The sequence below is a fragment of the Rhizomucor pusillus genome, assembly GCF_041956525.1.
Source record: "Rhizomucor pusillus strain CBS 183.67 unplaced genomic scaffold VTP01scaffold_3, whole genome shotgun sequence".
NCBI classification, from domain to species: domain Eukaryota; kingdom Fungi; phylum Mucoromycota; class Mucoromycetes; order Mucorales; family Lichtheimiaceae; genus Rhizomucor; species Rhizomucor pusillus.
Genome location: NW_027192145.1, coordinates 1,528,219 through 1,553,937, shown reverse-complemented (window position 1 = coordinate 1,553,937; position 25,719 = coordinate 1,528,219). Strand labels below are relative to the sequence as shown.

General features: G+C 45.3%; 13 protein-coding genes across 13 annotated transcripts; 9 read left to right on the top strand and 4 right to left on the bottom strand.

Annotated features, from left to right (window-relative positions):
- Positions 1 to 2,528: 2,528 nt before the first annotated feature.
- Positions 2,529 to 3,576, top strand: VTP01DRAFT_6830 (uncharacterized protein; the record flags this gene model as incomplete). The annotated part of the gene is made up of 5 exons (XM_069385775.1): positions 2,529 to 2,720; positions 2,780 to 2,890; positions 2,944 to 3,203; positions 3,264 to 3,460; positions 3,527 to 3,576. 5 exons carry the CDS (start codon positions 2,529 to 2,531, stop codon positions 3,574 to 3,576), a joined length of 810 nt encoding a protein of 269 aa, XP_069243203.1.
- Positions 3,577 to 3,973: 397 nt separating this feature from the next.
- On the top strand, positions 3,974 to 4,690 carry VTP01DRAFT_6829 (uncharacterized protein; the record flags this gene model as incomplete). Its single annotated transcript, XM_069385773.1, has 5 exons — positions 3,974 to 3,976; positions 4,048 to 4,138; positions 4,189 to 4,367; positions 4,432 to 4,518; positions 4,580 to 4,690. 5 exons carry the CDS (start codon positions 3,974 to 3,976, stop codon positions 4,688 to 4,690), a joined length of 471 nt encoding a protein of 156 aa, XP_069243202.1.
- Positions 4,691 to 4,812: 122 nt separating this feature from the next.
- Positions 4,813 to 6,394, bottom strand: VTP01DRAFT_6828 (uncharacterized protein; the record flags this gene model as incomplete). Its single annotated transcript, XM_069385772.1, has 6 exons — positions 4,813 to 4,880; positions 4,945 to 5,065; positions 5,142 to 5,408; positions 5,478 to 5,520; positions 5,581 to 5,946; positions 6,006 to 6,394. The coding sequence occupies 6 exons, from the start codon at positions 6,392 to 6,394 to the stop codon at positions 4,813 to 4,815; spliced, it is 1,254 nt and encodes a 417-aa protein (XP_069243201.1).
- A 1,646-nt stretch (positions 6,395 to 8,040) lies between these two features.
- On the top strand, positions 8,041 to 10,766 carry VTP01DRAFT_6827 (uncharacterized protein; the record flags this gene model as incomplete). The annotated part of the gene is made up of 4 exons (XM_069385771.1): positions 8,041 to 8,205; positions 8,277 to 8,945; positions 9,008 to 10,100; positions 10,156 to 10,766. 4 exons carry the CDS (start codon positions 8,041 to 8,043, stop codon positions 10,764 to 10,766), a joined length of 2,538 nt encoding a protein of 845 aa, XP_069243200.1.
- A 347-nt stretch (positions 10,767 to 11,113) lies between these two features.
- On the bottom strand, positions 11,114 to 11,782 carry VTP01DRAFT_6826 (uncharacterized protein; the record flags this gene model as incomplete). Its single annotated transcript, XM_069385770.1, has 2 exons — positions 11,114 to 11,591; positions 11,643 to 11,782. The coding sequence occupies 2 exons, from the start codon at positions 11,780 to 11,782 to the stop codon at positions 11,114 to 11,116; spliced, it is 618 nt and encodes a 205-aa protein (XP_069243199.1).
- Positions 11,783 to 12,002: 220 nt separating this feature from the next.
- VTP01DRAFT_6825 (uncharacterized protein) lies at positions 12,003 to 14,051 on the top strand (the record flags this gene model as incomplete). The annotated part of the gene is made up of 5 exons (XM_069385769.1): positions 12,003 to 12,084; positions 12,139 to 12,371; positions 12,434 to 12,686; positions 12,758 to 12,866; positions 12,923 to 14,051. The coding sequence occupies 5 exons, from the start codon at positions 12,003 to 12,005 to the stop codon at positions 14,049 to 14,051; spliced, it is 1,806 nt and encodes a 601-aa protein (XP_069243198.1).
- A 386-nt stretch (positions 14,052 to 14,437) lies between these two features.
- Positions 14,438 to 14,861, top strand: VTP01DRAFT_6824 (uncharacterized protein; the record flags this gene model as incomplete). Its single annotated transcript, XM_069385768.1, has 2 exons — positions 14,438 to 14,596; positions 14,661 to 14,861. 2 exons carry the CDS (start codon positions 14,438 to 14,440, stop codon positions 14,859 to 14,861), a joined length of 360 nt encoding a protein of 119 aa, XP_069243197.1.
- Positions 14,862 to 15,143: 282 nt separating this feature from the next.
- VTP01DRAFT_6823 (uncharacterized protein) lies at positions 15,144 to 16,441 on the top strand (the record flags this gene model as incomplete). Its single annotated transcript, XM_069385767.1, has 5 exons — positions 15,144 to 15,296; positions 15,354 to 15,475; positions 15,543 to 15,588; positions 15,648 to 15,712; positions 15,772 to 16,441. The coding sequence occupies 5 exons, from the start codon at positions 15,144 to 15,146 to the stop codon at positions 16,439 to 16,441; spliced, it is 1,056 nt and encodes a 351-aa protein (XP_069243196.1).
- Positions 16,442 to 16,699: 258 nt separating this feature from the next.
- VTP01DRAFT_6822 (uncharacterized protein) lies at positions 16,700 to 19,518 on the bottom strand (the record flags this gene model as incomplete). The annotated part of the gene is made up of 6 exons (XM_069385766.1): positions 16,700 to 16,779; positions 16,845 to 16,968; positions 17,040 to 17,587; positions 17,654 to 17,752; positions 17,817 to 18,576; positions 18,646 to 19,518. The coding sequence occupies 6 exons, from the start codon at positions 19,516 to 19,518 to the stop codon at positions 16,700 to 16,702; spliced, it is 2,484 nt and encodes an 827-aa protein (XP_069243195.1).
- A 2,079-nt stretch (positions 19,519 to 21,597) lies between these two features.
- Positions 21,598 to 21,933, top strand: VTP01DRAFT_6821 (uncharacterized protein; the record flags this gene model as incomplete). Its single annotated transcript, XM_069385765.1, has 1 exon — positions 21,598 to 21,933. The coding sequence occupies one exon, from the start codon at positions 21,598 to 21,600 to the stop codon at positions 21,931 to 21,933; it is 336 nt and encodes a 111-aa protein (XP_069243194.1).
- Positions 21,934 to 22,321: 388 nt separating this feature from the next.
- Positions 22,322 to 22,650, top strand: VTP01DRAFT_6820 (uncharacterized protein; the record flags this gene model as incomplete). The annotated part of the gene is made up of 2 exons (XM_069385764.1): positions 22,322 to 22,488; positions 22,557 to 22,650. 2 exons carry the CDS (start codon positions 22,322 to 22,324, stop codon positions 22,648 to 22,650), a joined length of 261 nt encoding a protein of 86 aa, XP_069243193.1.
- A 915-nt stretch (positions 22,651 to 23,565) lies between these two features.
- Positions 23,566 to 24,117, top strand: VTP01DRAFT_6819 (uncharacterized protein; the record flags this gene model as incomplete). The annotated part of the gene is made up of 1 exon (XM_069385762.1): positions 23,566 to 24,117. The coding sequence occupies one exon, from the start codon at positions 23,566 to 23,568 to the stop codon at positions 24,115 to 24,117; it is 552 nt and encodes a 183-aa protein (XP_069243192.1).
- Positions 24,118 to 24,506: 389 nt separating this feature from the next.
- Positions 24,507 to 25,652, bottom strand: VTP01DRAFT_6818 (uncharacterized protein; the record flags this gene model as incomplete). The annotated part of the gene is made up of 4 exons (XM_069385761.1): positions 24,507 to 24,544; positions 24,607 to 25,383; positions 25,444 to 25,537; positions 25,596 to 25,652. The coding sequence occupies 4 exons, from the start codon at positions 25,650 to 25,652 to the stop codon at positions 24,507 to 24,509; spliced, it is 966 nt and encodes a 321-aa protein (XP_069243191.1).
- Positions 25,653 to 25,719: the final 67 nt, after the last annotated feature.

Genomic DNA, 25,719 nt, shown 5'->3' with positions numbered 1-25,719 from the left:
CCAACGGCCAGCCTCAGCTAGGAACATCGTGTAGCTGCTTCGATGGATATCTAATAAAATGCGCTATGTATTTTATCTGCTGTTGAGCAAGCGAATTAAGTCAAGAAAGTGAAGTTAAAATATCCAAGACCGATGGTCCGACGTGTCCGGATACATGAATTTCGATAGAGATTCCGGCAATAATCACGAACGACAATGGATCTTTTGCAACATATTCTCTCTACTGTTTGTTGATGAACACTTTGAGCTGGTAAAGCACCTATTGAGCTAGCTTTTGTCCTAAGTTGCAGCAAAATACAAAAGTTCTTAATAGCATAAAGTGCCATTGCGTACTCGCTTATGACAGACAGCTAGCTTCCCAAGGTGCTCCACAATACAAAGCATTCTTTGATTAGAAATTGACTTCAAATAGGTCGTCCTGATTTTGAACTTACCAGACAAAAGTCGTACGTTCAATATATTGATATAAGCTTACAATAGAAGATTAGCGGTGCAGATCATTAAGATCGAAATGATCTTCTCTAATCAATTATATCAATCAGACAGTGTGTATTCAGGATATGATCTAGGATGAATTCTTTGGATGACGTTTAATTATTCAGGTGTGGGCTATATCATATTGGCCATACTGAAATTATGACATACGTTGGAAAGTAGATTTCTTGTTTGGGGGATTTATGTGACGAATGAAGCGTGCATGGCGGGCGATCGAGAATAGGCAGAGCAAACAATACTTTGCAAGGTCCATAGATCATTGCTGTTGTCCAAATACAATAAAGCTGTGTCCATTAATTTTTTCCGTTTTCAGGTGCTTTGGAGCTATTGAAATGCGTATTTCGGCATGACTCTGAGTTCACTTTGACTTTAGCAAGCTGCAGGTTTTCCTATTGTGTCCGTACTACAAACACAAAGAAGAACAAGTCTTAGTTGAGTATATCTTGCATACAAGTCGCCAAGCAACCTCTCGTTTACACCCACATACCTGCCCGCAGTGATCGCTAATAGAAGGAAGTAAGGCAAAAAAGAAGAAAGAAATAATCCGTTATTATCTGATGGACAGGATGCTTGAATTTTTTCTTTTTTTACCTACCATTGACCTCCAGTCAGATTGATGGGTTTGACAGGTGGCGGCATAGTAATATGATATCTACAGAAGCGAATTGAATCTTGAATGAAGTTCAGGTTTTGCCAGGGATCATTTCTTATATATGTTCGAGAGCTTCCATCTCCACACACAAGGATGAAACGGAGGAATAAAAACAAATAATTCTGCATCCCGTCATCTCCCTCCAATCCGTAACAATGCTATATCTTCCCCGCATTATTTACCGGACAATAACGACAGTAAAGAGATAACTCTAACAAAGATAAACGCGAGGGCAGGGGAGGGAGATTAAAATAATGTCAAACTCCATGTGGTCTATACAGATAGCAGACTCCAAATCTTCAATTTCTGTACATATATATATGTGTGTGGAAGTATGCGAGCATGACAACTTTGCTGTTGCTGCTGTGACATAAGTGCCAACCACGCGTGACATTGCGACGGCACATGAACTGGGTTCTCAGCATCGGTGGTTAAGCTTCGCTCATCCGTACGGTCTTCCGTGACTTACCGCATTCCGCTTGGTCCATGCCTGCATCTTTAGACTATAAGCATCGCCTCCTTATTCACTAATATTGTATGCCTCTCAATTGGATTATATTGCCATCTAATACTCTATATCAGCGCCCTTAGAGCTTGTTAGCTGAGACTTAGTTGACTTGGGTATACCGGATATTTGTGAAGCACTCAAAGTTATGCTTCTTCCGAAGCCGAAGGCGTAGGCGTAACACATCCTGAAACGAAATGTCAAGAGTCTGCTGATAAGGTTTGGCTTCAAAACGCCTGCATCAAGCCAATGAGAATCTCCTCTCTTGCTTTGACATTTCACTCATCGACTGGTTAACTGGTTATATTGTTTTTGTTGTTTCGCAACACAGCCATGTACCCACTTTGTGAAAATTATCTGGAACTGTTTACCCTCTCCCTGGGCATTTCCTGAACACTCATTTCCCACACGCATTGCATCCACAGAGCAACCTTTGTTGTAATCTCTGATGTATCGTTCTTTTAAACCGTTTGACAGGTTGTTCTGCATATGGATCAATTCAAGGATCTTCCATCGCCATCTTCCTCTGTTTAGTCGCATTTTTTTGCCTGTGTGATTAGCTTTTCTGCAATGCTCACTCCTAGTATTACTAATGTAAATATTTCGTTCTAGTATCAAGTTTTGACCGAAGAGCATGAATAAACCTGGAAAAAGTAGTTCCGTAGTGACAATAGAAAACCATTATACCTTTAATCCCAATCCATCTCAGGGCTGGATAATAGGCCCGCCCCTCGTTTTTCTCCGCAGTGCCAAGATCGGGATTGTCGTTACACACGCCAGGTACGACAATGGCTATTTTTGGCGATCATTCAAGCAAATGAATTCTACTGTGCCGCGCGAGCCTCTTGCCGAACACTCTTCCCTTGTTCTTTTGGAATGGCGCCTGTAGATCAGACTAGCTACCCTCATTATCTTGTAGCGCGGCAAGCTGTGCAAGACGGTGTCGCAAACAGCCTCACCCCTACAGACGACCAAAGGATCACGCTCATTGTCATTGGCGTCTACACGGCTGCCATCCTCATTCTGTGGAATATGCCCTTTGTAAAGATCGTACTGGCACCGTTCAAGGTAATCATGATACAGGCTCCGATCTTTGATCTTATGTTAACCCAGAAAATGTTTCTCAGTTATTGACTGTCGGTCTGCACGAGTTCTCGCACGCTATTGTTGGCTGCTTCACATGTGCAAAAATCGAGTCGATAGAAATCGACCCAGATGAAGGCGGCGTCACTCGTATGGTTGGTACCAGAGAATATACAACTTATTTAGTGCCTTACCGAGTTTGTCCTAGCGCGGAGGAATTCCGATGTGTACCTTGCCAGCCGGATACCTCGGATCGTCTGCGATAGGCGCGATCCTTGTCATGTTGGGATTTGATCTATTGGGCTCCAAGATAGCATCCGTGTTCCTTGGAGTGTGTCTTCTTATCACGCTCTGGTGGGCAAAGAACTGGTTAACGCGCGGCATCGGTGTGCTTTTCATCGGCCTTATTGTGCTGCTTTGGTTTGTTGCCCACGGCGTCGGTCTCAAGTACTTTGTCTTGTTCATTGGGTACGATCTATGTTTATCTTTGGAATATCTAGAGCCCTGAATGTACTAACCGAGTATCAGTGTCATGTCCTGTCTATACTGTTTGTGGGATATCTTGGACGATCTTGTGTTCAGGAAAGCGCACGAGTCTGACGCGGCCAAGTTTGCAAAGCTATGTGGAAACTGCATGTCTAGTCGCATCTGGGGTGTTTTATGGTTCTTTATCAGCTTGGTCTTTTTCATTGCTGGTATTTTGATAGGTCTGGCAGCGTTCAAAGGTAAAGAGGGCTCTTTTCTTCCGGATTATGTTGTGATATATGAATCTGAGACATATGCAATAATAGATGATCAGCAGACCCAGCAGCAGCAAGCGAATGCATTTGGACCTACTTGAACGTAACTTATCATCGCTTGGCTGTTTGTACCTCACCCTCATACCTTCCCGTCACCTGTATATAATCCACCCTCGTTTTTCTGGAATAGTAGCAATCATATATATGAATATATACTGGATTTATAAATTCATCTCAAAGTACTGCATAGTTTGAGCAGTTGAACAACGGATGAAGCCAAGTGAGCACAAGCAACCAACACCTTAGAATAGCACATCATTATCCATTAATGATTATATATTATGCATGGGCCCTTTTTTGTGAGCGTGTTCATGATCTCTAAATAATAAATGCTTTGAAAGAACGAATTAAATGACACGTAAGAAGGTCAAATGAATTTATTGAAGAAGCATACGGTGCCGACACCTTTTTCGTAACTTTCCCCCGTCAAACCCTCAAATGGTATTTGCGCATATTCTTTTTCTTTTTTAGCAGTTACGTTGCAGCCATGTCACTGAAAACCATCTACATAGTCTTCTACCTGTCAAATCGACGACGAGCTAGTCGAGAAGATTAAACAGTTTCGCTACGCAAAGCACTCGAGTGGCAATGCTGCTTTCGTCTGTAGGTTAATAAGTAAGCAGTAATGACCAAAAGTCGTTAACGCGATCCAGTGCGTATTGATCGGAAGGAGCTCAAGATTGTCGAGGACGAGGTTTACGATAATATCTCTATCGAGGAACTAGTCGAAGGTATAGCGTTCTCTGCAATGCCAGTAGCTTATCATCTATCTAAAGTTCTTGGAATAGAACTGCCTGAGAATAATCCTCGCTTCATCATCCTTAGCTACGAGGTATACAATGCTAGGTGTCTGTGAACGCACAAAAGCGATATTCAACTCTGCAATTGCTGGATAGCTCAAGCACGACGACGGTAGAACTAACTTCCCGCTAGTTTTCATTTACTGGTCGCCCTACACCGCAAGAACAGAGTTTAATATGCTGGTAACCTTCAGTCTATAAATACACGCATTCTCCCAAAGCGAACTAATGCACTATTCCGCAGTACGCTTCTGCCAAGACATTTTTGCAAGAAAAGATCAATGTGATACGAGGAATTGATATTAAAGAACCGGAATCTCTTACAGATGAATTGTTGAGGAATGAGCTAAAATAAGCTACAAAATAAAACAAAGAAAAGAAATGGTGGAATACACGGATTTTCTACGTGACATGGCGTTGGAGGAATCTATCTCGTTGTAAAAAGAAAGAAAAAGAAACTAACGTATTAACAATGGCTCAAGCCCCTTTTGCGGCCTCCAGGGCAATTTCTTGGAAAAGAAGCTTATTCCAGTCGTCGACGGGTCCTTTTAAACCATGTGAGCTAAACTGCAGTGCACTAAGATATCAATATTTCCATCTTTCCGTTACCTGGAAGGCAAGTATGCAGGCAGTCAGAATCAGGTCTTGAATGCGCATCGCCTCGCAGGTTGCTCATAGGAGAAACGTTGAAGAATTTGATGCGAGAATCATTGAGGCTTTCGATCATATCCTAAAGTACAAAGGACAAAGCGTCTCTCTTTAGCTTGTCTGTCCGACATGGCGATCCTTGTTTGTTTTGCACCTACCCTCCATACTTGATCGAACTTTTCATGCATATCCCATTGAAATTCTCCAGGCTTCCGTGTAGGCGGATGAGGCACTTGGTCAGGTTGTGTATACTGGGAGCATTTAGCGTGACCGTATGGCGAGCTTCTGACCCAGACACGTTGATTTGGTTTTAAATTATCCAGTAGATATTCAAGTACAATACGCATAGCTTTGTTAAATGCCGCCATGAGTTCATCGTCAGATTCTTCCTTGCCCCATAGTTTATTAGTATGCCAATGAGGACCCTGCAATGTAAATAAATAGATACGTTAACAGATAGAAATATTCAGCGTAAAATTGTTGTCGGATATTACCGTATTGATAACAATGTGATCGAACCGATGAATGGCATGGGCCCTGATTTCTCGACATAGTGAGCTTTCGATATCTCCATTCGCCATCCTACCCGTCAATTACCATGGGAAGTTGCTTCCTTTACCGATAAGATAGCCTTCGTCGTCAAAAGGTTCCATAATCTTGAAATCATCCAAACGGACCAAGTAGTCCGTTCGTAGATATCCCAGCGTGACAGCACCTTCCACAAGAGCCTTGTCCTTGTGCACTTTCTGGCCTGCCCAGAGATTCGTGTTTCCGCCTGTCATGTTTGTATTGGATGATGGATCTACTAGACTCTCACCGAGAAGACATGCCATGCTCTCAAATGCAAGTTGGTTGATAGAGTCACCAACGAATAGCAGTGGATGATTGGCAAGATAGTTTGCGAAGATTTTCGGGTCAAAGGGTAACATGTCGCAGTCGGAAGGTTGCCACTGGTAATCCATGCTAAAAATATAATCATAAATGGTCATTTGACAACGTAACAAACCCAAGTCAAGACTTACATCCGTACACTACGGTTGAATTCTCCCTTCTCATCAAGTCGTCTGTAACATTTATGCGGGAAATTCCAGGAACAGTGGTATCCTGCAGCTTTTTCGACCCCCTTTGGGTCTTCTGACGAGAGCTTGACAGGTTTCTTGACCCACTTGCCTACATTGTATGCATCGGACGTGCACAGGTTGTCTGAATCAGGGGGCAGAGTCATCATGGGCTCCATTGTGTATTCTTCGGTGACCGGCCACTGGGGATCTCGCTCATTCGTTGGTATAATAGTTTCGGACTGCCAGGACCAAGCAAAGATCCAGAGCAAGATGAACGTCGCGATCGCGGTGATGTATACACACCGAGACCATTGCTGCCTAGAGACTACCAACGGCTCAGAGGGTGCCATGATTGGTGCATTCAAGTAGTGGAGGTAGCAATAGATATTTCGGGTTCGAAGGAGTTGCGGAAAAGGGGTGGGGGAGAGACAAGATCAGGCTGACCGGGGCGGCGACAAGCGGGGACACACTTGCCATCTTTGCACTGGTACTTCCACAAACGAGCTAAAAATGTATCCACCTGAAACCCGACTTTCATGTTCTTTTGCCTTTTCCTAAATTCGTACAGTCATACACTCGTTTACTGTAGAGATGAGCAAATCGATTCAACCGAGATGTTTTTACTCAAAACGTTAAATGAAAAAGAAAAGATCAGACAATGATCTTTCAGGAACATCAGCAATTTATATCATATTTATAACGAGCGCGTTAACTTTTCTGATATATAGCAAGCAACGAAATGAAAATTTTATGCTCGCTGCAGGAAAATTGAAAAGGAAAAGCAAATGAACTAAACGATCTTTGTAGAGCCCTTTGCCAAGGAAAATAGTCCTGCCTTCCTCCGGAATCTGCGATCGACGGGTCTAGCCATATTTGGTACGGGATCGACGGCGCTGGCTCTGGTGTGACATGAAAGCAAAACAAGCGTAACTGCAACCAGTTCTTTTTAGTCAGAGTTTGCATAGTACTGTAAAAATAATTTAGTGTTTTGCCGTGCGTCCCGATCTTTTTCCTTTCCAAAGGCTTAAAGAGGGGACGGAAGCAAGAACTCGTAATTATTCAACTCCATAACCCTACTTAGAATTGACAAGCAACTACTAAATAAATTACATCTGAACTGCAACAATGTACCCTGTGCACAAGTCGTGCCTAATAATCCGTACGAGTTTGGAGCAAAATCCATCCTTTTAGAACATGAATACTGTATAGCTTGTCATATTAAACTGTCGTATGTACAAATGCAGAGCCTAGTCTTCCCATCAAAGGTATGCGCATGCTACCGCGTATAAATAACAGTTGCTAGGTCAGATGAATATTTCTAGGATGCTTGAGATCAGATAGTTCAATCTGCAAATATGAAAGCGGACTAAAGGAAATACAATCACCAAACATGATGTGCTGCAGATACCGAGCTGCATTAACTCCGTACCAAGTGTTGAATAGCTGCTCATTAGCGATAATAGAGGATAACACGTACTTGGCAGAACCATGGATAGATCACGGATGCTTGCAAACGTACATGTTCCTCTGCTTTCCTCTTTGCAAGACGCCCAATTTATGAAATGCATTGGTATTCTTGTAGATAGACAGTAAGAAGATCATGCTCCCTCGTAAAGGAAAATTACGGCAAAGAAAAAGTTGACGTAGCTGTCTGAATTGATGCAGGAATTCTTCCTTTTCCAATTAAAATCTTCTTATCTGATCGCTAAATTAAAGTGATGATATCTATTGACTTTATCCGCTTGAAAAAGGAGAGACCACAGCGCTGCATACTTGTGAGAGATTTTGGATTGGAGACATACACCATCAATCTATCGAAAAAAGAGAAAAAGTCAGCCGTCGAAAAGTGACTCAAGCAAGTCACAATGATAATCGGGTTTTGAAGGTATCTCGATCAATCTTTCGCTCTCCACATTTGACACTAAGCTTGTTTTTCTGTTCCAGGGGACGGCCAGCAGCCTAACACCACATACAACTACCCCTCTCTAATATAAACATGCTGTCCTTTGCGAGAAAGGCGTCGGTGCCTTTGGGTGCCCAACTTGCTTCCCGAAATGTTGCAACTTCGATCGTCCGTCCTGCATTGTCTTCCTCTCAACGGTACTTGCGTCCCCAACGCCGTCATTACAGCAACGATCTCAGCAGCGCCGCTGCCGAAAAGGTATAGTGTTTTGTAGCAGACTGTTCAATTCCATTCTGTGTATTGACAAAGATACTTGCGGCTGATACTAGGAAACTATCGTCAAACTTTTGTACAATATTGGATCCCGCAAAGAAGTTGAGCAGTATTTGCGTCATTTCTCATCTGTTGAATCGCAGAAGTTTGCAGTTATCAAAGTTGGAGGTGCTGTCTTGACTGACGAATTGGAGACACTTGCGTCCGCTTTGACATTTTTGAACCGTGTCGGTCTTTACCCTATCGTTTTGCACGGCGGTGGTCCGCAATTGAACCGACTCCTCGAGGACGCTGGCGTGGAACCTCAATATGAGGAAGGCATTCGTATCACCGACTCCAAGACTCTCGAAATAGCTCGCAAAGTCTTCATGTCCGAGAACCTCAAGTTGGTCGATGCTTTGGAGCGCCACGGCACCCGTGCTCGTCCCATTCCTGGCGGTGTATTTGTCGGAGACTATCTTGACAAGGACAAGTACGGATTTGTCGGCAAAATCAAGCATGTCAACAAGGAGGTCATTGAATCATCTATCCGTGCTGGTGCCTTGCCCATCTTGACCAGCTTAGCCGAAACCCCCGATGGCCAGATTCTCAACGTCAACGCTGATGTTGCTGCTGCAGAGTTGGCTACTGTCTTGGAACCTCTCAAGATCGTATTCTTGAATGAAAAGAACGGATTGTACCACGGCGTCACCGGAAAGAAGATTGATGTTATCAATTTGGATGAGGTATAAAATAATAGCATCCATCATGTTTAGGACGAGGGAACTAAAATGTATCGGAAACTTAGGAATATGAGGATCTTCTTAAGGAACCCTGGGTTAAGTATGGCACGAAGCTCAAGATCAAGCAGTGTAAGGAACTGTTGGACGGTCTCCCTCGATCTTCCTCCGTCGCTATTATCTCTGCTGGTCACTTGCACAAGGAACTCTTCACTGATTCCGGCGCAGGTACATTGATCCGACGTGGTCACAAGCTCTTCAAATACGATCGCTTGGATCAAGTCGATCCTGACAAGATCCGCCGTATTATGGAAAGCGAGGACGATGTTGTCAAATCTGGAGAAATGTCTGTTGCTAGCTATTTGCGTGAATTGCAACAAAAGAAGAAAGTTACATTGTACACCGATGAGCCTGGTCAGGTTCTCGCCATTGTCACAAGCGACCCTGAGAACCCTTCCCAACCTGCTGTTCTCGAGAAGCTTTTGGCTAGCAAGACTGCAGTCCTCAACAATGTGCCTGATAACTTGTGGAATGCTATCCGCAAAGACCACAGTGTCTTGACCTGGCGCGTGGGCGCAAAGACTGAAGATGGCAACCTTGATCGCGCTTGGCATTTTGAACGCGCCGATGGTTCTCTCCGCAACCCTCAAGATGGCAGCACCATGTTCTTCTATGGTATTCAGGACTCTGAAAGTGTCAAGAGCACATTTGATGGATTTGGACGTGCCAAGGCTCCTGCCAGTGTGCGCTCCTTTTCCACATTCTCGCGTGGACTTTCGATGCAGCGTCGAGGATATGCAACCGCACAGACGAAGAATGTCGGTTTGATCGGCGCTCGAGGTTACACTGGCCGCGAGTTGATCAACATTATCAACAACCATCCTCACTTGAACCTGACCCATGTGAGCTCTCGTGAACTGGAAGGCAAGCCTCTTGAAGGTTACACCAAGAGCTCCTTGGCTTACGTTAACTTGAAGCCTGAGGACTTGAAAGCACAGGAAGAAGTTGATGCGTGGGTTCTTGCTTTGCCCAATGGAGTTTGCACTCCTTTTGTCCGCCAAGTGGAGAACGATGTGAAGGAAAACAAATCATCTGAAAAGGTCTTGGTAGACCTCAGCGCTGATTATCGCTTTGACGACACTTGGACATATGGTCTTCCTGGTACGTAGCATACATGATTTCTTATCGTGTCAAGATATATTGATCGAAATTGTAGAATTCAACCGCGCAAAATTGGCCGGTGCTACTCGCATCTCTAACCCCGGCTGCTATGCTACTGGTGCGCAAATGTCCCTTCGACCTCTCCTTCCATTCTTTGACAAATATGCCGCTCCTACTGTCTTTGGTGTTTCCGGATACTCTGGTGCTGGTACCAAGCCCTCCCCAAAGAACGATCCCGAAGTTCTTCGCGACAACCTTCTCCCCTATTCCATGACTGGTCACATTCACGAGCGCGAAGTGTCTTATCAACTTGGCACCCCAATCAACTTCATCCCTCACGTTGCATCTTTCTTCCAAGGCATCCAGCTTTCCGTGAATGTCCCTCTCAACAAGACCATGTCTAGCCGCGAAGTCCGCGAAGTCTTTGAAGAATTTTACAAGGGTGAAAAGCTTGTCAAAGTTCTTGAACAGGGTGAACCTTATGTTCGCGACAACTCTGGCAAGCATTTTGTCCGCATTGGTGGTTTCAGCGTCCATCCCGAAGGCAAACGCGTAGTCATTGCCACCACTATCGATAACCTCTTGAAGGGAGCTGCCACCCAAGCTGTGCAAAACCTGAACTTGGCTCTCGGTTTCGACGAGTATGCTGGTATTCCCATCGAGTAAAAAAGAAAACTGTTAGACTTTGTAATATAACCACTGTTAAAAGAAAAAGTTTTTGCATTCTCGAGTTTACACTTGGCAGTATGCTTTTAATTACGAAACCGTGAAGAAAATGCTTTCCTTTCGGATAGAAACGCTTTAGAAAATTGTGACATTTGCAAAAATATATTTTGAAAAGAGGATGCATGTATTTTCTAAGCATAAAGCTGCAAAGTCTATAGTGTATGCTAATTCTAATGCAGATGTAAGATTAATTGTTTTTTCTCTATATAATTCAGGTACCAAAAAGGATTGCAGGCAGGTAGTAAGTAAAGAGAAGAGTCGGGTTGCAAGGTAAGGTGTATGTATCATCATCGTGAATTTGGTTTGTTGTAAACGGCATTGCATCTATCGACAAAGGCTTGAAGCATCATCTTTGAGACCTGATCAAAGAACACGGAAGAAGCCTGAGCGTGCAAGGGCGAAGCGAATTCGAATACGATTGAGAAGTCCACGTAGCATGAAGGATGATGTTTCGCATCGGGTCGGTTACGTTGAGACGGTGGCAGATTTGGTGTAAATCTCCAGGTCGTAACTAGTTCTTTGAACAGCGATGCATCGCTCGAAACGGCTTGAACATAGTTTGGATGCTCACATGTTACGCGTGATAAATATTTCTCTTTGAACATCTTGAATCCTACTCCAAGTTCGCCGTCAAACACTGTCTGAAGTGAGTTACCACGGGTAATCGTCCGAGTGCTGTAGACAAGAGAGTGGTTGCAGAATGGTACAAACTGTTCGTAGTCTTTCACATTAGCAACTACATTGTACACTTGTTCTTGCGAAAAGCTTCAACATTGTGTCAGCAAGGAAGTGGCAGGTTTTCCGGCCGCCTCTTACTTTAGCAACTGCCGTTCCGAGTATTCTTTACGACTAGACGTCAGGTCATTGAGTGCCTTTGGAAGACCAAAGAACGAGCGTGTGCCTGCTACTGTGCACCTAGGCACACGAATGCCAAGGCTGACTGCTCTCAGGGACATTGCGCTTGAACTTGTGCCTCGGTAGCGGCTCCGGGCTCGGGGGATATCAAAGCGCGGAACGATGACTGGGGGCGGGGACAAGGGAGTCACACGCCAAATACTCAAGTCGGCTGCGGCGCAGCGAAATGCGACAGGTGGTACAAAAAGGACAAAAGAGGCTTTCTGACTGAAAAGGGTTCTTAAACTTCTTGTTCTTCTTTCGTTCACGGACAATCGCTGGATGATATTCAAATCAAAAACAAAGGAATTCTACATTGATCTCGAGAGCCATCGCTACTACAACCCGGGAGAGACCGTCCGAGGCAAGTGAGAATGGCCGGTTGCGCACTTTGTGCTAACCTTTGCAAACTCCACAGGCGACGTTGTCCTCAACTTGAGCGAGCTGACACGAATATACCACATCCAAGTAACATTTACTGGAACAGTGCAAGCTGCAAACAACACGTTGCAGCTCTTCAAACGAGAATGCGAGGTTGCAACGAATCCCAACGAGCCCGGAAAACCGCATCATCTGGAAGCAAGGAGCCATCGGTTCCCCTTTGAATTCTCTATACCAGGCGAATCTGCAGAGATACCAACAACGATGAAGGTGAGGGTATAGCTCAGTAATGCCAAGCCAGCTCTCTTTACTCATTGTGTACCCTCTCCAAGTTTTCGGACGGCAGCGGGGTGAAATACGTCTTGGCAGCAGTTCTAAAGAAGCACAAGTTCTTTGCAGTCGGTGACTCGTTTGCTCAAGCACAAGACCAGCAAGAGATTTCGATTGTGGAACGAATCGATGTGAGTCTGCCGGAACTACAAACGGGTGGAAGTGTTCATGAGGAAGTACAAACAGAAGGTGATGACGACGATCCGCGCCGGGTACACGTCGCCGTCAGAATGCCCCGATTCGCCATCGCGAGAGGTAAAACACAATGCGGGGTGCAGCAGCAGCTTTGTGTGTGATGATCATCAGCTGACCTGCGCGTCAATTAGGCGATGTACTCTCGGTCACAACCTCTGTCAAACATTACAAATCTGTCTTTGTACCCAGAGCCATTGCCCTCAAATTGGTGAAACAGGCATACTTTTATGGTAATGGAAGGTATATATCTCCATCGGGACGTGACACATCCGGCAATGTATCTCACGGCCATGTAGAAACGATCTAGTCGATAAGGAGTTCGTCAAGACTGCCGTGAAAGATCTCGAAATTTCGGCAGACGATAATTATCGCTATGAATCGACGGATAAGCTACTGATTCCTCCATCGCTGCCACCAACAACGGAAGCAAGTGGTCGGATCCTGCGTGTAAAATACGCGGTGCAGGTCTCGGTCGATCTAAACACAGTCCGCCCAGATCATCCTGCTTATAAACACAACAACGTGATCATTTTGGACGTGCCAATTCTTATCGGTACTACACCGAAGCCAGAATTTTCCATCGACGATGATGACGATGATGAAAATGAGGAAGAAGTAAAGGAAACCGTAATACCCATCAGCGCCGATCAGCAGTCTAGTCTCGGTGAGCATGAGAACAGTCTATCCTCCCCCAGGAGCACTGTAAGCTCCCGACCGCCTCCACCTCCACCACCAGGAAGACATAATAGCAGTCAGCATAGTCGCACAGCATCCCGATCCAATAGCGGCCATTCTCAAAAGACTATAGAGGAAATATTGGAAGATAAATACAAAGAAGAGGAGGAAGATTCGCGTCCAGAAGGCCGACGAAGCATGAATGGATCACAGTATTCATCATTATATTCTTTACACGCTGCATCATCAGTATCATCCTCGCCGTCGATGGCCCCAGGTATTCAGCACAGCGATTCATTTTACATGTCTATGCCGAACATGGAGGATTACATTCCGAAGAAACCTCGACCAGCGAACCTTACACAAACTCATTATAATCCGTATTCACCGCAGGAACCTGAATCCCCAATAGTTTCCCACCATACACCGAGACAGCGCACAGTTTCTGATTATCGTGGATACCCGCCTCATCACTCTGCCACGAGACCAATGCCAGTACCAGTACCGTCAAGCTTCCATCGTGAAACTGCATCTCCCGTATCCATTTCTCCACCACGTCCGAATCCACTAGCACCATCTTCACCGTTTTACATTACACCTGCCAATCCACATGACTATCGAGAACCAATACCGTCACCGCATCACCCTCCTAGCCATCAACCTGTCACCTTGCCGATGTCGATGCCCACACCGCAACACCGTCCTTGGTCATCAGAGCATCCGCAAGGACCAGGATATTACTACGCGTAACAAACCATAGAATGTATGAATATAATAACCAATGCAATTGCGTAGTTCTTGCGCAGCAATGTCGCCCTTTTTGCTTCGCACCCGGGCAGTTCCGATGGCTGTAAAACATTCTTTCTAATTCTCATCCTTTTATTCTTGCTCGTTGCCTTTTTAATAGAGTTTTTTGCGAGAATTTTGGTTAAGAATGTAGTAACTGGGCACCGCGCACTGCTTGACAAGGATATCGGAAAAAAGCGAGGAAAAGCATGACAAGGAGGGGGTTAGATACGGCGGAAAAACATTATTGCTGGTCTTGAATTGTAATGGCGGCATCATCATTTGATTTCTTATTGCGCAAAAAGCAGGGTCTTTTTTTACTGTCCTTTCTCTTTCCGAGATCAAGCACAATGAGATTAGCAACGAACACAGAACAAGAAACCGCTAGCCGACATGCCATGAAGGGATTCTTCATTGGCATGGCAGAGTGGGCCGGTGTTGGTATTTTTGCGTCTGCACTCGCATACTCGTTTTTCCCTTGGTACCGTCGCACTCAAACTGTCAACAAGGTGAGTTGAAAAAAGTTGTTTGTGTAGGTTTGAAAGAAAAACTCAATAATTGCTTGTTTGCTAGTTCTATATTGTCATGTGCTTTGCACTCGGCGGTGGCGCATACAAGTCTGACAGATACATGGTGAACTTTGAGCGCCGTGGACGGGCACAATTACTGGACGATACCACTAGACAGCGATACGAAGTCATTTACGGTGACAAGGGCGCACCATCGGCATCAGCATCATCATCAACTACAACATCTGCACCTTCGTCTCAATAGGAAAAATAGTCCTTCAGTATAAAAGAACTATGGGGCGAGTATGTGTATAGAGCCACATCCTATTTGCAGGGTTTTGGAACTCGCCAGACAGAAACCTTATATTTGGAAAAAAATGACTGCTTCTCAAAACTATAATATGTCGTTCTTTCAACTGTGTAGCATTGTTGTTGAACGGGACTGCAAATGCGAATTCGGGCGCAATTTTCATGCATCGGGGCGAAGTCCGTTGCACACTTCTCTTTCTCTTTTTCTTCACTCGACCAGGAAATGAAAGTAAATTTTATGACGTTTAATATACGCCATGACCCCGGCGGGGAAATCGGCAAATTTACCGCTCTACCATCGTCGCTCCTTGGCGAGCAACCCTGGTCCCTGCGAAAATACAAGGTGGCAGACACCGTATTGATGTGGTCGCCGGATATCGTCGGCTTTCAGGTGAAGCATGAGAATACCTGGCTCCAGCTTCACACGTGCTGAACTGCTTGCTCACAGGAACCCGAGTACCATCAAGTCATTGATCTTGAGCGTTTACTGAACGACGAATATGATTGGGTGGGCGCCGGTCGCGACGATGGGAAGGAGAAAGGAGAGTACTGCCCAGTATTCTACAAGAGGTACTACAGCTCGAGTAAAGTATAAGGAAAACATGACTATTGTCGATACTTATGTTTGCAACACTAGGGATGTGTTACGCGTCGGAAGTTGGAGAAATTTGTGGCTCTCCGAGGTATGCATTGATCAGCGCTCACTATTCATTGCTTGCTAATTCTGATCATGCAAAAACAGACTCCGGACGTACCAGGAAGCAAAGGTTGGGATGCGAACGACCCACGCATCGCGACCGTTGTAGAGTAAGCCAAGATAACATGGAACCCGATCATTTCATGCAACACACTGAAAGTTGACACAGATTTACGCGCGTCGCTGATAACGTCAAATTCACCGTGTTGAATGCCCACTTTGACCACCAGGGCCTCGAAGCACGTCGCGGAGCGGCCAATGTCATACTGGAGCACGTTATAAATATACCACACATGTGTGTCTTGATGGGTGACCTAAACTCTCCCGAAGATGATCCGGGATACGTCACACTCACTGGCAAGAAGGGAGATAACAGCAATACCACCTGGTTGCAGCTAGAGCAGCTTCACAGCAAGGGCAGCAGCTTTGCACAACAACCGGGTGCTAGGCCTGTCCGCACAACCGAGAACAATGTTACGTTGCCAACACATCGAGTGGTGCGAGCCGGTCAAGTGCTTCAAAACCTACAGCGCCAGCACCAAGAGCAGCAGAGCGAGAACGATGTATTTTTGGATACCCGATATCTGCTGGAAACTAGGATCACTAATGATGGTGCACGTGCGCCGCTAAGTGGTCCGTACGGTGACCAGGATACCTTTACCAGTTTCGGGCACAGCGATCCGGATGCCGTGAAAGCTCCGCGCAGATTGGACTATATCATGGTGGCAAAACGCGATCCACTGCTGGTGGTGCGTCGATTTGGAGTGCTCTCTAATCTCTACGATGATGGGCTCTATATCAGTGACCATCGCCCTGTCGTCAGCGTTCTGGACTGGTAGACCCGGGGATGAAATAAACAATGTATCACAGACACATGTACGGTGGATGTTGCTGTCTTTTCCTTTTTTATTGTATTAGGATTGTTATTTAGGAAAGGTGGTGATAATCGCAAAATAAGGTAGAAAGTAAATAAGTTTTGCTTTTGTGTATAATCTTAAAAGTTTGAATGTTCCAGGATATACATATGGTCGTTCGTAAAACACAGATATTTTAAAGAGAGAAAGCATTGACATTCTGCCGTCCTTCTGATGATATAATTAAAAGTTCATTAATGGGGTATGTTGGGCACCCTTAGGGTATACGATGAGTGTTGCAACAAACAAACCAATGGTAATGCCTAGCAACAGAGATTTCATCAGGATATCGATCACCAAACAATGGTCCCAACAAAGTCTGTCATACCTATACTCGATTCGATCATCGCGAGTGTCAGGTTTGCACCCTGTGTACCCAGTGAATCATTCGAGTTGTCGAACATGCCGTATCCTGCCTTGATACCGAGACCTCCAGGGACAAGGTAGAAGACCTATCAAAAGATTCATGCATTATTGATAAACATGTACAAGCAAAGAAAGATGAACAAGAGAATTAACTTACGCCCAGCAGTACAGCATCGAATGACATTTTGCCAGTGATTTTGGTCAGTAGATTGCCTATAAATCCAATCGTGAAAGCTGGAACGACTTGCAAAACTTGCGATGGAGCCTCTGCGTAGCACGACAGGGCATAATTGACCACGTAACCGATAGCTGAGACGACGATCATGGTCGGCCACCGGAAAGGTCTTGCACGAACAAAGACACAGTAAGCTACAGCAAACAACGGGACAAGGAGTCCAAAGAAGCCCTGCGGGATACGCGCTTCGCAACTCGTCATATTCGAAGCCCTGTTACAAGTTTGGGTCCACTGCTCATTGATATTTTCAATTCCAGCTCTATCTATCGTAAGATAGAGCTCTGAACCCATTTGGATGCCGTAACCTAATAAAAAGGCATAGATGATGGAGTAGACCATCCGGACTACTCCGCTAACCAGCTGTCTGGATACTAACTCGACGACTGCGACAGCCATCGGATATCCCGGTAAAATGACGATGAAAGCTGAAAATGCAATAGGCGTGAAGCAGAAGCCATACTTGGTTACACCTGCAAGATAAATGAACGCAAAAATTAGTTATTATATTGAAAGAGCACATACAAATACAAACATACCCTTTGCGACGAACCCAATAAGGATACAGACTGTAATTTCCCAAATTGCTTGCAAGCTCTGGACACGGCCGGAGACGAATTCATAAATTGCAAATACCACTGTTGCGTTTGATCAGTATCAGTATAAACATGTATAAACTACAGGGTTCATGAGATTACTTACTGGCTAGAGCTGCAGATACACCGGCGTCAGCCCAGCTGCCGGCAAAGAACAATAAGCAGCCACAGAAACTGGCTAGCGCATAAACGAATGGGTTCATCCACAGAGGATAGAACCGAGGCTCATTTGCAACCTTATCGATAAATTCGAGTGCCTCGTCAACCGAAACCTCACCGTGTGCAACGAGCTTTTCGAGACGATAAATCTCAGCGAGCTTGTGCATTTCAAATGTCTGGGACTGGCGAATGAAATGTGTTTCGGTCGTGTGCGTCGACTGGTCGAAGAAGGTGACGAACATAACATTTGGGAAATAGATATACTCAGCGTCGACGCCGATGGTCTTGGATACCTGTCGCATAGCGTACTCGAGTCGATGAGCTGGGCATCCATACAACATAAGGCACCGCGCAAGCTTGCGGAGAAACTCTTGCTTTTGCAGAATATTTGCAATCTCAAAGGTGATACGAATCCGATCTTCCAACGTGATAGGTTCGAATTGCGACGCAGTTGTGAGCATACTGTCAACAGACGATCGTCGTGACACAGAAGGCGACATTAGTTTCTTCTTTTCCAGACTCGGGACCAAGTGGTTGCTGGCCGTCACGGTCGATAGCCAGCTGCAAGGCCGGTTGACCATCTTGGGTCGCTTTGGCGGGGTACTGAGCGGGTCAGTGCTTGAATGAAATGGAATGTTGTACAGGGATGCGGGTCTTTTAGGTTTATTCTTGTTCTTCTTTTCACTGCTCCTCGCTTTCTTGGACTCCTAAATGGTATAATCGATATAATTAAGACCTGCTCCATACAGAGTCTGAGAGAACCAATAGAAACCCACCTTTTTCTTTTGCTTGCGATGCTTTCTTTCCAATTCCTTTTCCTCGTTGTGCCTCCGTTGCGCTTCGAGTTTCATGAGACTGGCCAGAACGCTTCCACCACCGACTGCCGATGGTGAGAATGCCACGCCATCGGAGCTTGAGCCATTGTCGTCTCGACCCGCTTTGTTGCTGAATGCGGTGTCACCATCCTCAATCATTTCATCTTCGTTGAATGCGCTGTTCCGCCGGAACCTTCGGCCCATCCGCTCGCTCGATTGATCGTCCGTCGCCCCTCGCCGATTCAACATGCTTTCCACTAGCGCTGCTGACTCTAGAACGTGATCCTGGAAACGGACATGCCGATCTTGCGCTTCTGCTTTATCTAGTACTGCTTCAACGAGTGTATCGGCCGAGTCTTTGTCGTTTGAAAGTACTTGCTCTACTTTGGATGATACAGACGGACTGCGCTTGGGCTTTTCGATATTGTCAATATCAGATTCTGCATCCCGTACGTTTTCATTGTCGGTTGCGGTCGTCGTGCTGCTGCTATCACTGTCGTCTTCATCGAGACGGGACTTGGTCGAGGGAGTTCCAGGTATATGTAATTCGGTTGGATGTGTTGGATCGTCCGAGGTAGTGATGGTCAGTTGAGGCAGGTTGTCAGGGCAAGAAACTGAATGAATCAACGAAGGTCGGGTGATGCTGGCGCTACTGCTGCTACCGGTACCGTCGCCGCTGCCGCCGCCTCCTCCTCCTCGTCCTCTCGTCGACGCCATCTCAGGCATTAATCGCCCGTTATCCGCCATGCTGGACTCAGTGCTGTTGCCTTGGATGAGAACAGGGAAACAAGGGAAAACAAGTGTTTCCGACGAAAATGGATCCTTTACATCCATACCTGGATTTTTGCAGCTTGAAAGCCCGAAATGGAGTTCTGCTTTTGCTGTTGGAAGATCTCAAACCTTGGTCATCCTGATTTGGTATTGGTTGGAAAACAGGACCGGAGATTTTTTCCCTCATGATTGGACCGTCGCCCACGCGCCCCCAACTTCAGTTACCTTGTTCCAATGACTTGGATACCTAAGCTGTTTATGGGACGTTGTTGAAGCAATCAAGGAGGGCCAAGCAAGTTTGCTTGCAGTAGCAAACGAGTTTGCAGCGAGCGCCAACGTGTGCATAAACCCTGCTATGCAGCCTTGTGCTCCCCAAATTGGGCAAAATTGGCTATATTCTGCGAGTCACCCGACCGGGACGAGCAGAATTGCAATTTTTTTCTGCCTTTCTGACTATGTAGTCATTGCTGCGGTCTTTTGATTTTTGGATTTCCTAATTACAAACAAAAGGTTAAGGGGTGCAAAAGCTGGCGTGCGGCACGACAAAAGTAATAGTTCATTCTGAAGCGGCGTCGTAGCCTTTTGTTCGTGTTCTTGCTGCTGCCAAGATGAAGAACAATCTTATTCATCGTCGTGTCATTGTAAGAATCCAGAGCTTTAATTCAATAACAGCGCGGCGAATGCGGCAGCCGGAATAAATACATTAACCATTCGCGACATGCAGAACGTCATTCTTTATACGAGTCCAGTCTTACTGTTAAAGCTCTAGTACTTAACTTATCCGACCCTCGCTATTACGTAAAAAACGCTTATGTCACTACAGCTATACCTTGCCCGGTGTTCATAGCTCTGAAAACAAAATACCGCCATTTGTGTGGCTACATCCCTTATAATTTACACCGCACACGCAAATAGACTTTTGGCTCGCGTACGTAATTTATTTATTTTGATCCCAACTTAATATGGAGTTGCTTGTAAAGTGTTTTAACACTCAATCCACACCTCAGAAGCTCCGTGAAATCTTCTTATGTATAACAGTGCATAATACTTTGCTTGCTCTGTTTTTAAGTTACTTCCTAGAAGTCGCCCTAAATGAAAGATGGATTCCCCATGCTCCCCCGAATATGGAAGCCACGCTCTATCCAAAATAAGGTTTCCTGAAGGTCTTGTCGCACAACGCTTGGTACCTCCAGGCGTATATCAAAGACGTAATAGGCACTTCCAGGTTCAGTTTCCTTTCTTTCCAGTACCCCGTACATTCGAAACTACAGATCACAAGCAAGCGTCTAGTTTTTTTAAATGAAGACGGGTGCGGTAATGCTATCGATGAGTGTGGCAGAGCTGGGTCTATGGGTTGTAGGCGATATTGTTGGTAAGGAGCAGTATGCCCTCGATACCGTTAAGATCCTACGCAGGATACCTGAATAATCACCTTAGCGAGATTGAGCATGCCGTCACCCGTCATGCAGGCTGAGATGATGCCAAGTATGTAGACATCAACGTGAGAGAAGTCTGGACCCATCGTCCATACGCACTCATACGGACCAGGACAAACTCAGATTTTTTAAGCTCATGTTTGAGAAAGTCCTGATCGCTTCAGCCGCTGCAAACAGTTGGGTATCCACGTTCGTACGGCTAAAGGTGGGTCAGACAATATAAGATAGATTCTGATAGCATCTTCGTGAAGCGCAAGAGGAATGGTCGCCCACATATTCTCGCGGAAGGGCATCGAAGGATCATCCTGGAGTATGTGGATGAGAATCCCTCGGTCTTTTGGGACAGCTGATGGAGCAAAGTTGCAGAAAAACCACAGAAAATCACGTTTTCGTTGCCATATGATCCGGAAGTTGTCCCTATCCCGCTACAGCAGTGAGCAGTGACGGTCTCGGTGAGCATATAAATTGCGGAACTCCGTTGAGCAAACAGGACTTCGTTCAGATGGATACAAAGATTTCAGAGTTCCTGAATAACGGTTGCTATTTCTCTCCCCACCTGCCACAGCCGGCGCTATCCTGTCGTCAGGTCCGCGTGCGTTGGATCGAGAGGGACTGGAATTCTGTGAGCAAGCAACTATTGCTGGAGAGCAATACTGTTTGAACAAGAGGAAGGCGAAAGCAGCAAGGCAATAGAAGGATTGTCCAAATGTCGCGAGACCATAGCCATAACGTCAAGAAGATCTTTGGATTGAAGGCTATGCCCGGACGAAATATAGAATTCGATACCAAAAATGAACATCAAGTAGTCCATGAAAATCTGCAGAGGACCAGATTGTGGAGGGCGTCAAGGAAGTCATGCCGGCAAGCGAAGCGAAGAAGCCTCGGTACAGTCGTAAAAGTCTCGATAGAACAAGGCCGCCCTAGACTCTCGATTGTCGAAAAGTTACAGACCATCAACACGGTCTTCAATTTTCTGTGGAAGGAAGACGATGGTCATGAATACATAGAGAGACGCCTGCTTCCATTGCGGGATTCGATCTGAACCGAAAAAAGATACATAACGAAAACCGCCGTTGATAATTTCAACGTATTTTAACGGGGGATCGAAAATTTATAGGTACGAAGGACCGTCATTTTTTTTTTTGGAACGAGGCTTGAAAGTTATTGGGAGTGAAATCAACCGTTTTCTATTCTTGTATGTGCTTGATGTGCATGAATGCATGGCCAATACATATCTTGCTAGCCTCGAACAATCAAGAGATATCTAACGATAAGAAGAGAGGAAATAGAACGATGACGGAGACTACATTTATCACTTCAGCACCGACATTCGGACAACCCTGCAAATGATTACCATACGTAGACCTATTAATGTTTCGAGTGAGTGACGCGTTAGTCGTGTTTTCCTCGGATATCTCGACGTTCGGACAATGGAACGCACGCCGGCGCGGCATGATCGTTTCATTTACAGTAGCAGTGCGTCTACTACGGCTCGGACAATCCAGCCATCTGTTACGTTCCATATTCCCGGCCTAGCAGCAACTGCAAAGTTGTATTTTGCGTTGATCAACTCATTGTTTTGTGGTGCTTTACTTCAGTAAGCAAAGGAGGAAGAATTGCTACTGTGTAGCTGCAAAGTTAGCTGATGAGTTTACATGTGACTAGTTGTCTGTCCTTGCTAGAGGGACTATCTGGAACATTAATGTTAAAAAAGGTTTCTGTCATGAAACAAAATGAAGAAGGCAAGGTATCACAATAGGGCGATTGGGCATGCATCTTGGCTGGAAAAGAAACCGTGCCATACTTTAAAAGGTTTTTTGTGTATACATCACCCTATTGCAAGACCTACATCAGAATGTCACTTTTTGCAAAGCACGAAGACAATGAACGACATCTGCGTATAAAGACACCTGGAGATGCCTAAGTGATAGTTTGATAATGATAGTAACCAAAAAGGAACATGTATTATCATCGATTCCATTTAAGAGATTGTCATGTAAGAAAGAAAGAGTAAAAAGGAAAATGAGAGATCATTCATTCAACGAGCATCAGTTTTTCATGATTTATCACGAGTACGCCGAATCAGCGATTTTCATTGATGATTTCATGCATGCGCAGCAGCGCCACCTTGATCTTCTCTGCGGCTCCAATTCCACGCCACGGCTGCGCTTGTATATTAATATCATTTGATATATGTACTGCGTGTTCCAGCCGAGGCTGGCACTTAGCATCTCTTCGCAAAGCCGCTAAGCCATTACATGCAGCAGTATTAGGAATGTTGGTAACGGATCAGGTTTTAGGATACTTGGGCAAAGTGTGAGCGGTAGATGGAGAGAGACGCATAGAGGGAGTGTGTATAAATTACTCTTTTTTGACATGATGCACTTTACGGATCATAACCTGGATCCGAATAACCTGCTACAAACATAAATATGCCAAAATGGGGTATTCCCGCCGGCGCGTTTCAGGGGGCGTGACCCTGCTTTCGATAAATGGCATCTCCGTTTCTTTTATGTTTTTCTCTTCCTTTTTTCTTTCTTAATCCATTCTTGTTTTCTTTTTCATATCTCGATACATTTACATATATATACACATATATACATCATCATCTTTTCTTTTCGACCTTTTTTTTTCAACTCGTCTTCTTCCGCTCTTCCCCAACTTTTGACACTTAATGGAATTTACCGAAATGCTGCCGCCGTGTGAAACTGACAAGCACAGTACATTGTACAAGACGGAACGATGCCGTAATTGGGTCGAGGTCGGTTCCTGCAGATATGGCAAGAAATGCCGATATGCGCATGGCGACCAAGAGCTCCGGCTAGCACCACGCCATAGTCGATACAAGACACAAATCTGCCGTGCTTTCCACGTTGAAGGCTACTGTCCGTACGGCGTGCGCTGCACTTTCATTCATGACTATCTCGGCGTGACAAACACATTGTGGCCAATCCCAGCAACTCAAAGAAGTGAATCGCGCTATGTCCACCTGTTTGAAAAGAAGTACGACACAAGAATGCGACGTTTCAGTGTGGGAAGTCAGAGCAGCTTCTCATCTTACGAGTCGCAAAGCACTGGTGCAAGCTTCCCGGCATCACCGACCACACCTAACGCAACCATGCAACAACAGCATAACCAGCAACAGCCGGACATGCACAAGCTCGAGAATCACGATATCTATATACCCAACTATGGTTTTATTCACTCTTTCCAAGCTCGAGTCTAGTCCAAAGACAGAAAAAGTTGTTTTCTTTTCTTTTTATTCTTATTTTATCTGCTTCCATCGGTATACTCGCTCACTCGCTCTTCACATCTCCTTTTCTTTGCCATCATGTTATTATTATTGTCTTATTTTCGCTGTACATTTTTTATTCTTCTTTTTCAAGAGACAACAAAGTTATACATGAAACTGATTAGCAACGTGATTCGAGTGTCAGGGAGTTTTTTGATACAGAAACACAAAGAGTTTCATCGCGAGGGCGTTTGGCTGTTTTTGGGCGTGCGAAATGGCGTTCCATTCGGTCCCAGATCTTTCTTGTTTGTAACAGGTATCCATATCAAGTCAATTACAGGTATTGTTGTTATTGTTGTTAGTGTTCTTATTTTGTTGTCAGTCTAATCTTCGCCAGAACCGCCGAGACTCGCTTGCAATTCTAGCAAGAAGCAGGTATTTTAGTTAAATTTGATGCAACTAGATTTAGTCATGGGAACTTACTATCCATCACAGCTTCGTATGCATCGCATGCTGGCGAGTCTGGATATTCCTCCCAGAAGGATACGCCCATATCGCAGCACTTTGCAATTCTAGGATCGAGAGGGATCTTGCCAAGTAGAGGCACGTTCATTTCCTTTGACAGAGCCTCTGCACCTCCGGTTGTTGGCGGGAAAATAATGCTTTCGCCGTGACAGTTTGGACACACAAAACCGGACATGTTTTCTACGACTCCTAAAACGGGAATATTGACCTTGCGGCAGAAATCAATCTCCTTCCGCACATCCTGGAGCGCAACCTCCTGCGGCGTCGTGATCACAATGGCGCCATCAATGCCGCTTTCCTTGAGATACTGCGCAACCGATAAATGTTCGTCCGACGTTCCTGGCGGCGTGTCCACCAATAGGTAATCGAGCGTTCCCCAGTCAACATCTTTCAAAAATTGCTTAATCAAGCCATTCTTCTTTGGTCCTCTCCAGATAACAGCATCGTCCTTATCAGGCAGCATGAATCCTATACTCATGACACCAAGGTTGTCTTGCACGAATACAGGCTGCCAGCCAGTGTTTGTCTGATGGATCTGCTCACCAACGGCTCCCATAATGGTCGGCATTGACGGACCACAGATATCGATATCCATCACACCCACTTGGTGATCCTCGTGCGCAAGCGCAAATGCAAGCTGGGCTGTGAAACTAGACTTTCCGACACCGCCTTTGCCCGAGAGAATCAAGATCTTGTGCTTGACTGTCGACATTCTGGCAGTGATCTGTGGAATCGCTGTATATCACGCAAAAGTCAGTGTGATGCAAGCTCACGACATTTGGAGCTTGGGCTTACCGGGATCAGGTCCTTTGGGTGCTGTAGCGCAAATGTTCTGGTTGGGACAACCAGCGCAGGCAGATGCTTTACCGGCTTGATCGCTGTCAGTACCCTATATATACAGTCGTATTAGTGACTTTACTGATTCCAGAAAAGCATTGAGCACATACGGGGCAGTGTTGAGGTGCATTGTCTGGTACAGTCTCTGGAGTTGCTGAAGGTGACATTGCTGACAAAGCTATCTTTGGTCGAAAATGCAAAAATCGCAGATTCCGTCCTTTCGGGGTTGTTGAG